This window comes from Pezoporus occidentalis, unplaced genomic scaffold (genome assembly GCF_034315485.1).
Source record: "Pezoporus occidentalis ecotype Australia unplaced genomic scaffold, CSIRO_AGI_Poc_V1 ctg19, whole genome shotgun sequence".
Taxonomy (NCBI): domain Eukaryota; kingdom Metazoa; phylum Chordata; class Aves; order Psittaciformes; family Psittacidae; genus Pezoporus; species Pezoporus occidentalis.
This window is the reverse complement of record NW_026913748.1, coordinates 12,510,562-12,522,942: the sequence shown is the minus strand read 5'-3', so window position 1 is coordinate 12,522,942 and position 12,381 is coordinate 12,510,562. Positions and strand designations below refer to the sequence as shown.

At 40.8% G+C, this 12,381-nt stretch overlaps 1 protein-coding gene across 25 annotated transcripts in view; it reads right to left on the bottom strand.

The window, feature by feature from the left end:
* Positions 1–12,381, bottom strand: part of SOX5 (SRY-box transcription factor 5) — a 650,561-nt gene that overhangs the window by 14,908 nt on the left and 623,272 nt on the right. For all 25 annotated transcript variants that reach the window (XM_062616810.1, XM_062616809.1, XM_062616815.1 and 22 more), the window contains 2 exons: positions 3,237–3,345; positions 2,166–2,339 (listed from right to left, as the gene is read on the bottom strand). In XM_062616810.1, coding sequence (XP_062472794.1) covers positions 2,166–2,339; positions 3,237–3,345 — 283 coding nt within the window. The remainder of the gene's footprint in view (positions 1–2,165; positions 2,340–3,236; positions 3,346–12,381) is intronic.

Here is a 12,381-nt window from a genome sequence, read left to right as displayed (position 1 = left end):
GACGGAATGTGGTCCTGAGAATTTGAGCAAGTAGGGAAAATTTGGAAGACTATGGCATGAAATTCAGTAGATTATGCTCATGACAAATACTCCTTGGGCTGTGAAGAGTAGAGGATATGAAAATGATGTTTCTTTTTCTGATTTCAAGATTCTTTTTAGAATATCGAACAATGAAGAACTGTCCACTGTTAGGAGAAGCTCAGTTTCAAGATCATCTAAGGAACCTGAAGGTGCACAAATCTATGGGACCTAATGAGATGCATCCACGGGTCCTGAGGGAACTGGCAGATGAAGTTGCTATGCCACTGTGCATATTTGAGAAGATGTGGCAGTCAGGTCAACTTTGTGATGACTGAAAAAGGGGAAACATACCCCCCTTTTTTGAAAATGGGAAAAAGGAAGACCCAGGGAACTACAGGCCAGTCAGTCTCACCTCAGTGCCTGGCAATATCAAGGAGCAGATCCTCCTGGAAACTATACTAAGGCACATGGAAAATAAGGAAGTGATTGCTGACAGCATGGCTTCAATAAGGGCAAACTGTGCCTGACAAATCTGATGGCCTTCTATGATGGGATTAAAGGCTGGTGGATAAGGGAAGAGCAACTGATATAATCTACTTGTACTTGTGCAAGGCATTTGACAACATCCTGCACAGCATCCTTGTCTCTAAACAGAACTGGCTGGATGATTGTACTCAAAAGAATTGCAGTCAATGGCTCAATATTCAAGAAGAGACCAGTGACAAGAGATGTTCCTCAAGGGCTGGTATTGGGACTGTCACTCTTTTAACATCTTTGTCGGCAACACAGACAGTGGAACTGATGCACCCTCAGCAAGTCTGCCAGTGATAACAAGCTGTGTGGTGCAGTCAACACACTGGAGGGAAGGGATGCCGTCCAGAGGGACCCTGACAGGGTGGAGAGGTAGGCCTTGTGTGAATCTCATGAGGTTCAAGAAGGCCAAGTGCAAGGTCCTGCACATTGGTCGGGGCAATCCCAAGCACAGCTACAGGCTGGGCAGAGACTGGATTGAGGGCAGATCTGAGAAAAAAGACTTGGGGTTGTTGGTTGATGAAAAGCTCAGTGTGAGCCAGCCATGTGCGCTTGCAGCTTAGAAAGCCAATAGTATTCTGGGCTGCATAAAAAGCAGCATGACCAGCAGATCAAAGGAGGTGATCGTCCCCCTCTACTCCGCTCTTGTGAGAACCCCACCTGAAGTACTGCATCCAGCTCTGGGGCCCCTAACACAAGAAAGACATGGACCTTCTTGGAAGGACATGGAGTGAGTCCAGAGGAGGCCACACAGATGCTTGGAGCTCTGGAGCACCTCTCCTAGCAGGACAGGCTGAGAGCTGGGGCTGTTCAGCCTGGGGAACAGAAGGCTCTAGGGAGACCTTAGAGCAGCCTCCCAGTACCTAAAAGGGCCTAGAAGAAATCTGGAGAGGGACTTCTTATAAGGGCATGTAGAAATAGGACAAGGAGTAATGGCTTTAAACTGAAAGAGTGTAGATTTAGATCACATATTAGGAATAAATTCTTTACTGTGAGGGTGGTGAGACACTGGCACAAGTTGCCCAGGAAAGTTGTGGATGCCCATCCCTGGAGGTGTTCAAGGCCAGGTTGGATATGGTTTTGGGCAACCTGGTCTAGAGGAAGATATCCCTTCCCACGGCAGGGCAGTTGGAGCTAGATGATCACTAAGGTCCCTTCCAACCCAAACCATTCTAAGAGTGGGATTTTAGGATCTTTTCTCTATGATCACTGATTTGAACAGAAACTGCTATGGCAGAAATCAAATACTGTGGTGTGCTACCCAACAGAATCTAGTTAGATGAAGCACATGCGCAAGTAAACAACAGCAGTCATTTTGTGCTTGTTCAACTGTCTAATGAAATGAACTGGTTTTGTCTATTCAGTTCATGTTTTCATACCAAAACTACCACCACAATCTCAGTAATTATAAAGACACAGGAACATTTCAGGTTATGGTTAATGTATACTGCTGGGCAGCACAGTGGAAGCTTGTATAACTGTTGTCCTCGGTGCAGCCATAAAGTAACAAAACGGATGTTTTAGAGACAGTAATTCTGCTGTGTCAGGTGCTCAGCCCTATTAAGTCGAAGTTTTTTTAGTTTAGCTACTGAAAGAAGCTTTATCATTCTTACCTAGTATCTTGCTGATATTGGAGTTGTGCATGTCAGGGAAGGCTTGAAGGATCTTCCTCCGTTCATCTTTAGCCCACACCATGAATGCATTCATTGGGCGCTTGATATGGGGCTCATTGCTACCACGCCCTCTTGATTCCCGGTAAATTCTAGACTCTGAAACTCCTGCACTTCCTACAAAGAAAGAGAAAAACATTCCCAGCTTGTGTTTCGTTATGCAGCTTCTTCTGCAGTCAGTAACCTATCTACGGTGCTGCACATTCAATCAGTCAGTGTTCACAATAGGTTAATGGTGCTTCTTTCTACTTGAAGCATTAGGAAATACCATCTATTGTACAGTCTAGTTTTTAGCAGTTCTGTTGAGTCAGTATCACATAGTGCAGTCTTGATAAAGTTTCAACTGTTTTTTTTTTCAACAAAAAGCTTTTATAAACCACCTTTCACCACTTAATAATGTAAACCCAACACTTATCAATGTAGATTTTTCTTTTACCTTCTTCCTTTCTTGCTTACAGAATTCTGGCCATATTATGTTACCTATCTTCTGCCTTCTTTGTGATGGGAAGGGGATGATAAACAGCAAGACCAGGCATTTCTTCTTAAGCAATTCTCTAACTAACAAGTGAACTTTACAAATCTGCCTGTTTTTGCGCTGTTTACAACAACAGCAATAACAGAGAAAGAAATGGATATTACGCTTGCTTCTTCAAACCAAGTAAGTTCCTACAGGTGCAGAGCGTGCAACACCTATGGACGATCAGGACTATAAATTATGGACTCACTCTGTGAACTCACACATCCCACATCTATTTGCCTCCTCTATTCCTTTCACCATCAGAAATACATTCTTGGTCCAGTCTTAAGAACTGCAGCATACAGAAAAGAAGGCTAAAAATCACCTTGAGACTTTAAAAACCACACAGTGAATCATTTTTTCCTGCCTTGTTTCATAGCCACTTATTGCTAATCGCTCTTACTCCTCACGGGCCTCCAAAGCACTCGGATTTTCCTCCACATCCCATTGATACGTTCACACAAACCTAGAAATAAGGATAAGCCATTTGTACTGACCGTCAGAATCTCCACTCATGTTGAAATCCATCATTGCATGGCTAAACTTCCCATCTTCACTCTGTTTTACTGCCAGTTGCTGAGTCAGGGTCTCCAGTGTTGTTTTGTCCTATATGGACAAGATGATAAGATTTGGATCAGGAAAATAATTAAACATTGTAACTGAAAAGTCCATAGGTAATTCAGAAGGTTGATAGTGAAGCTGGGTAACAATGCACTCAGAAGAGTTTACTAAGCCAGGTATTTAGGAATATATATACTACTTTTTCTGGAAGGGATATGGCTGCAGATGCTACCAAGTCTTTTTTGAAACATGCTTATTAGCTAGTGATGAGCAAAATTCATAACTGGTTTAGTTAAGAAGATAAAATTGGCTGCATATCTGAAGAATACTTCAACTCTTTATGTCCCTGTGACCACAAAACTGGACTGGAAGTTTAGATGATACATGCTCTTTTGCAATATATTTATTGGTTTACTCTACTTCCAGCCTGCAATCAAATTGCAGAGACATGGGTGACTGTCCTTTTTAAAAAGGCAGCATTTTAGAAAACAGCCCATAAGGAAAAAAAAAAATAATCAAACCCATGCCTGTACTTCAAACTTATTCAAGCCTTGGGAAAGGGTCAGCCTGAATTAAGCATGATATTTGGGCTGCAGTTTGTGTTCCTGTCCAGACTGTTTTGCCCAAACCAACTAACACCCCATCCGTCATTCACCTACTCAGAACTATCTGTGAACCCTGGATTGCAACAGGCTAGTGCGTGCTGCCAATTAATCTGTCAGGCTGCAGCGGTGTCTAAAGACACTGCCAGAACAACATGCCAGGGCCATTAATTCCAATGTTCTCTTCAAACCACCTCGCTTCCCCCTGAATTGTTTGACTTTACAAATACAAAGGTGTTCCATTTTCCAACTGTTTTTGTTTTCCTGATGACTTTTACCCATAAACATTCTATCTTCCTGACAATCATATGTTTAAAAATAAATCTTTCAGGAAAGCAATACTAACATTTCAAAATGTTAGGCACTGTGCCTTCTGCAAAGCTAAGAAAATGACATGATATGGCATGATAATAAAGTGGCTCCAGTTGAAACAATTCTTTTGAGCTTCTTCCTGAAAGAAAGACTGCTGTTTTGTTGCTCTATTCCACTCCTGATGACTGTAAAAGATCAATAAACTAAAAAAAAAAAAACTTTCAGATTTCACATGGCAACTGGAGACTTTACACTATTCTATGTAGCCCAATAATGTCACTGGGTTGTATTATAGAAGAAAACAGAAAAGAGAACAATGTGAATACAGAAACGCTTCCTGCAATGTGATGTGCCCACATCTGCAATTCAAAGAACAGTTCAAATTCATGTAAGCCATTTCACAAAGATCTTCTTGAGAGAGTTAGCAACAAAGCTAACCTGCTCAACTTCATATGCTCACACAGTTTAGGGAACATTAGGTTAACTTTCCTACTCCTCACATTCGTTTCCACTGTGGATCCCTTTTGTGCTCCTGGTGCGCTGTCTGTAACCAGACACATCACCACCAAAAGAATGCAGGATGAGTTATCCACTGATTTTTCAGGAAAAGCTGATGCAGCAGGGTCCGCCTATCACAAGCAAAAGGTTTTCTGCAACGTTACCAAGCACAGCAGATCCAGAAAGCTTGGAGAAGCTTTGAATAAGCACCTGAACTATTCAGGCATTTAGCTTTACCAAAGTCTTTGATCTACCAGTTTTAACTCGGCTTTCATTTCCAAAGCAGCCTGTCAGCAGACAGAAAGTCAGGAGTAAGTTCTTCTCGTCGTTCTGCAAAATGGATCTCAGATATATAGTGGAAATCAACAGTTTTTCCTCGGAAAAAGATTTATTGTCACCTTCATAATGATAAGAGTTCAAAACTTTTTATGCCAGAAATCAGTTAAAAATGCTGCCACCAACCTAAAAGATAACAGAACATCTCCTCTTGTTGGGTGTATTATGGGGGAGGGGAGTTATTCTGCTGCTGACTTTTCTTGAATCATGTATAAACCTCTTAGAGAAACAGAGCTGAGAGCACAAAGGGCACAGGCTTAACAGCTTCTTCTTTATGCCGTAAACGCAGCTCTTGAAGTTAGAGGCAGTTACATTCAGAACCACACTCTGCCAACATGATCTGATTGAGTCTTAAGGTCAGTGAATACTCCAGCATGCTGTCTGCGAGGTACACACCGGCCATGGCTCGTTTATCAGAGTTTGACTTAACAAGCCTACAGATGCTCTGCCGCTATCCCTCTTGGGCAAAGTTTTGCATTTTGAGGTAAAGCCACATTAGAAGTAGTGAGAATCTGTGAGGGAATGCCAGATGAGTGCTGAGCTCCTGGGCTGCCCTGCCACTTGGAGGTGGCTCTCTGGACAGCTGAAACATGGGTGAGTGGGGACACCACCCTTCCAACATAGCGACAATTTACTCCCTGCTACTTGAATGTAGAGAATCATAGAATCATAGAATCGTTAGGGTTGGAAAGGACCTTAAGATCATCTAGTTCCACCCCCCCTGCCATGGGCAGGGACACCTCACGCTAAATCGTATCACCCAAGGCCTCATCCAACCTGGCCTTGAACACTGCCAGGGATGGAGCATTCACAACCTCCCTGGGCAACCCATTCCAGTGCCTCACCACCCTTACAGTAAAGAATTTCCTCCTTATATCGAATCTAAACTTCCCCTGTTTAAGTTTTAACCTGTTACCCCTTGTCCTGTCACTACAGTCTCTAATGAAGAGTTCCTCCCCAGCATCCCTATAGGCCCCCTTCAGATACTGGAAGGCTGCTATGAGGTCTCCACAATGTAATGACAATGTAAATTGATCAGCAATGAGAAGGGGGCAGTTAGAAAGAACTTCTGCATGATGTTGCTTTTGAAACAAGATGTCAGAACTGCCAGCTGTACTCTTCTGTGTTAATGTTTAGAAACGTTTAATAAGTACTCAGGCAGAAGTAGGACTAAGGCCTGCTCATTCATAAGCTTCTGCAACAGTCTTAGGAGAGCAGAAAGAGATCCTGCAAAAGCCTGACTACACCTAAGTAGTGTTCCTATTTCCCATCCTACGCTCTTCCCATTAAACACACGACAGCAATCCTGGCCTACAGAAATGCTTTTACAATTACAAAATATTCAAAAGGGGCTATAGATTATTCCCATCTTGTTTTTCTTGAAAGCATTCATTTGATGACTTGCTGCTTTTGGTTTGATGGAAGCATCTTTATTTTTCCTACAATCTTTCAGTTTATGGAGAAAATATGTATGGAAGATCCAAAGAAACAAATGAAAAAAATCCTTTCTTATCTGACACCAAACAAACTGTCAACCTGCTAGCCCAGCCTTCTCTTACAGAACCTATTTAAGAACTTCAGACAAGAGGTCCACAATGGTTTCAAATTTCTACAAAAATAGCACCTATTTATCATCATAATCTTATTTCAACAGCAAACTACTCATTCTCAAAACTGCTACCACTCTGATGTGTTGGATTAGATGTGTTAATAGTAGCAAGATGTGGCACCATTCAGTCACAACAGGTGGAGCACATGCTTGCTGGGCTCAGCAGTACAATCTAATAAGGCAGTTGTGATACAGAGCTAGAATTCAGGAGGCAGTAGCATATTTCTGCACACTATGTTGGACTATGCCTTAATCTTATTTTATCATTTTATCAAGCTCTACATCCAATTGTCTTGCCAGGAAGAAAGTTCAGCTGATGAAATTATACATGCTTTCTGGTTTTTAAAGCTACAAGAAAAAGAACCAGAGTAATAAACCCTTAATTTAAAATGTGTCCCATATCCCAAAGTTATAAAATGCTATTCATCCTATAAGCAATCAACTGAGTGGCATCAACTGCAGACCAATACTGCCAAGAACAGGTGAGTCTGGTCCAAATCTGGGGAAGTGGTGCAAAGAACTGGTTGTGAGACCTGCTAAAAATTAAACTGCACAAAGCAGTGAAAACAAATGCAAGGAAAGATTCTGCTCTTGCAGTAGAAGAAACATAGGGACCTTGCTAAAGATGAAGTGATTATTTTTTTTCTAAATTTTTGAATTTTGGATGACGCCCAAGAAGACTGAAAGACATTTCATAAACATCTTTTTCCTCTGTGAAGAACTTCAGCAGAAGATTGAAAAGGTATCTTAATGGCAATTTCTACTGGACTGTAGGAGATACTCTCCTTGGGTACTAAGAGCTAAACTGTCTGGATTGTTTACAATTGTAATGGGCAAACAAGAGAAGATAATACTGTAGAGAGCAATCAATCCCACAATAGCCCACAACAGTTGTTCAAAGTATAAATAGAGAGGTTTCATCAATAGCCATAATGTGATGAGAAGTTTCTAAAACTTTATTAATCAAAGAAAGTAATCTGCTGGAGAAGATTAATTTTTACCACAGCTCTTAGCAATGCTCTAGTTATATTGAAAATAACAATGAAAAACACATACACACATGGAATGTGTCATGTAGAGAAAATATATATAAAAACTGACTAAGCACTGCAAATCAGACTCAGTTTTGCGGTCAGCTGCAAAAGTTACTTGGCTTTCTGTCATGGATAGCTGTCGTAGTTTAACAAAACATTGATCTAAAAATGACAAGAACTTGGTTGCAGGCTCTTTCATAGAAGAAACATAAAACAAGAAGAGTCAAAACATATGTAGAACAGCCTGATAATATTTGCCAGAACTCCTCCCACTACTGTACAAACGTGAAGCAAAATCTTGGAAGGTTTGAGAAATAAAGACATTCTGATATATTTGCCTACCCCCCTCGGACTTCACTTCCTGTCTTGTGTTAGATCATGGTACCAACACACAGTGTGTACCTGAGACCATGCACATGCTTCCACTCCTGAAGGCCTCCACAGTTCTTCCAGAACACTGTGAATGATGGGCATATGGCAACGAATCCCTCCTCCCCCTCTTTGAGACATCCTTTTGGCTGGGGCATTTGGCAAACACTGACAGTACTCTGAACTCCGTCAGAATTGTATTTTGGCAAGAGCTGTTTTTCCGATTGCATAATTCAAGGTTAGCAGTTTTACTGACGCAGTTCACTCTTCACTTTTCTATTCCCCTATCCCTACCCCCATTTCCTCCACTATGAGTATTTTTCCTCTCAGTTTGATGCCTGCAGAGATACAGCCAGTATAGAACACCAGAGGAGGAGCATTCAGGCATATCTCTTCGCGTTCCTGCTTTTCTTATTCCATGTGAATTGAAAGGCCAGGTGAAAATAATGCTTTTGTAGAGGAGCTGGAAAGAATCAAACATGGTTACCTATGGACTATGGACTGCAAGGAGAAACTCATCAGTTCTAGCACCTAAGAATTATAAATATACTGACAGACAGAGTGCCTGCTACCTTTGTTCCCTTCAGTGTCAGTATGTAAAAAGAAACAGATGGCTGCCTGTTATTGTCCTTTTTAATGTTCCCCCCTCCCTCTCCAAATGCAGTTTGTCCAGCTATCTATCATCCAGCTCTGCAGGAAAAATTCCCATATCTAAACTCTAAAGGTGGCATTTTCAAATAGATTGAGTTTTGATAAGCTAGTTTTTATCTTAGATTGTTGAGAAGGGCCTCAGATGTGACAGCATCTAATGCAGTTTTTGGTGATGAGACAGAAGTCTTCTCTCAGCAAACTCCAGCAAATATCAACCATTCTGACAAATACCTTGGTCAATATGCACCAAATCTTAAAGCACCGGGCAAATTAGCTGCTAGATTATGATCCCGCAATGAAAGTTAACTTCTGCTTATTACAGAAAAACATCTTTAATCATCAGACACAATGGTGGTGGCAGGTGTCATCCATTTAACATTATATTTTCCTTAGCTCTCCAAAAAATGAAGTCTTATCCTATATCTGACATGAATGACTTTGTAAAAGTAATCTTTCTGTGCAATTCCTCTGCCTCTTGCAATAATAAACATCAGAAAGCTTGTGTTACAAAATCTTAACCCACAGTCTTTCAAAATGTGGAAAACATGAGGCAGGTAGGCATTATGGATGACAGAGAGCTGGAAGAACTTGGAGGAACCACTGGCAGTCGTGAGAGGTGTGCCCAGAGGTTTGCACATGATGAATTATTTGCAGTCCAGGCTCTACTCCTGCATATTAATGCCATGGTACTTCAAAACAGGTACTGTGCATACTGTGTATGTAACCATGTTACAGTCCAGATCCTGTTACAACTATAACTGCTGCAAGGGAATTTCCATCTCTCTTCAGAGAGACCTTCTACTTAGACTTAGGTTTTTCTGTGTAACAGATCATATTGCCCAAGTGTTCTGCACTCATCAGTGAATTTAAACCACGAAATTTCACAAAGAAAGGCAGTATTGTTAACTGTTTACCAGAGTCACATATGATGCGACTTGCCAAAGGCTCCTTAGTAAGGCTGGTAGTTTTAGGAACAGAAACTAGTATTCCTGAATCTTACCTAAATATAATAACCTCAAGCTTGTAATTTCTTTGAGAGTGTGGAATTGTGGCTCTTGCTGATGGTACGTTACAAGAATAAAACAAAATAAAGCACAGTTAGAGATTCGCCATTACAATGGACCTCGCTTAAGTAATGCTTGCAGGGCTCGAAAACTCATAAAAAGCCCATGCATAAAATGATAAAATAGAGTGAGACTTTCAAATGTTGACTCAGTAATTGTTAAACCCCTTCTGGCTGCACAATTTTATAGTCTTCTACTGTACTAATGAAAAGGGAGGAAACAACAAAGAAGGGTTTTAGCCTTCCAATTATATAAACTCCGTGGACCACCAAAGAAGATGAAAGATTATTTATAATGTAACAGCAATTTATCATTTGGGAGAGTTTTTTTGTTGTTGTTGCATCAAAGTTGAGTATGAAGCAACAATGCATTCACCACCCCCTCAGCTCTTTCAGTCCTGCTTATCTGAGATCTCTCTTTTCCATGGAATAATCCACCCACAGAACCTAAAAGCAATGTTAGAAGCAAAAAAATGAAAGAACATTCTTTATTTGTGGTTCTTCCTGATTTTATGGTGTTTTTTTCAGAATTATTACATTCAGTCTTAGTTGGGGCTACATCACTTGGTAAAGGAACTGTATCTTCTGGATTACAGTATATACTGAAATCCAGATTGGTTTAATACTGCTTAGAAATCATTGCATTTGATTTGCAATCTATATGAAGTGCTATATGGAGTCAGCAAAGAGGTGCCTTGTGAGGTGTTACAGGATAAAATCAGATGGACCAAGTAAGACCAGACATTTAACTATTTTCCTCTTCACAACAGGCATCCAGTCACAGGGGGAATTTGCTGAAATTTGTATAGTCATTTTCTTTACTGTATATTGTGGACATAGGTCTTTGATTCCTAAGGGCTCTCAAGTCAGTATCTTTCAAAGCACTGAAGGCAAGCCAGAGTCCACAGAAGAATAACTCAGTAACTTGGCAGGGCTTAGGTCCCTAGGTTGTTGGGCTTTTTTAAAATTCTTTATTTGAGTAATAATGACTCCCTCAGTAAAATGTATTATTTTACTTGGAAACAAACTGATGGGAAGTACCAACTCTAGAGGAAAAGAGGACACTTGAGGTCCTCTCTTGTTAGGAGCTCTGAGAAATAATGCAACTCAGGATTTTGAAATTAAAATGTAGGTAGGACCAGCCCAGCCCATTACTTTAAAGAAGAAGTAAAAAGAAAATAAAAAGCAAAGCAGAATGATGAGACACTGCTTCCTTTCTAAAGTTTTTACAGTGTGGGCATAGGTATTGACCTAAACCAGGTCCAGCTGTAATCAATCCCCTGATTGCAGTAGGCTAAGAGTTACATGACACAGTTTCTCATCTGGACTTCTTTCTGGGCTGACATGGCCTGTATCTTTGTATTAATTGTTCAGTCACTGCATCTTAGTTTCCCCAACTAAGCAGGAAGGAGATCGTGACATTTTCCTATCATTGTGAAGTTTTGAGATCTCTGGTTGAAAACTGCCACATTAATGAAGGATTTCACAGTGAGAAACAGCTGCTTCAGCTGATCAGTGAGGAAAGGTTAACTGCAGAAGAGAGGTGGCACACCAAAAATGAAACATGAAAATCACAACCCACGCAGGATATCCTAGGAAAAAGCTTCTTCACACTCTTACAGAAAAGCAAGAACAGAGTCTCTGTTTCCCTGGTTATTAAACAACTGGTGACTCAACTGCACAGCAGCAGTGCAGATACACAGACTATCATCTTCCATTTTTCTCTAGAAGGTATTCAAATTATGAATGCTGTTGCACCTTTGAGAACATTTCTTCCAGCCCTAATGAGGAAGTTGACATTCTGTCTGGGCTATCTCCTAAGAAACAAACTATTACATTTTTCCAGTCATGAAGTAAGGCCTAGCTTGCCTACTCCCTACTCCCCATCGTCACCATCAACACAAATAAAGGTGAAGTTTAGCACCCTCAGAACACATTAGAGGCTGTTTTCACTCAGAAGTCAACACCTGCATAATAGGATGGGCAGAAAAAGATTGGCTGATCCCCCAGGAGACGAAATGGACACAATTCACAGAAGAATCAGGCTCAGGCTGTATAACTGAAGAGAAGTATAGCACTGATGATGGTGTCCATGAATGTGCTGCAAGCCCTACCTATTGGAGGCTTGTGATTATGTAAAAATAATAAAAAAAATCTCAGGAAGTAATTATCCACCATGGCTGTAGGGCACAGCTTAGAACTTCAACCTGAAGACTCAAAAAGCCATAACAAAAACTCCAAATCAACTTTCAGGAGGAAGCTGATCCATCTTTATTGGGCTTAATAAAATTTCCGCTAAGGTATAAACAGCTGCAGTCCTCTGTGATCCCCGCTAGCCTGTGAATGTTTCCAATCTCTGCCCTTTGGATTGAATGAAGACTTAAATTCCCATTCAGACTTTCAGCAGCTGCAGGAATCCAGGGTTCTTCCCTGCCTGTTGTTCAACTTGACTTCAATGGGAGTTTTATGCACACATCTGTGGGCAGAATTTGTTCCTCCCTCTGTATATTTCACTTCTATTAACTAACCCTGACCATGCATTCTATCCCTGCTATAATGATGCACTAAAACCACATACAAATATACACAATTTTTCTTTGAAAAATG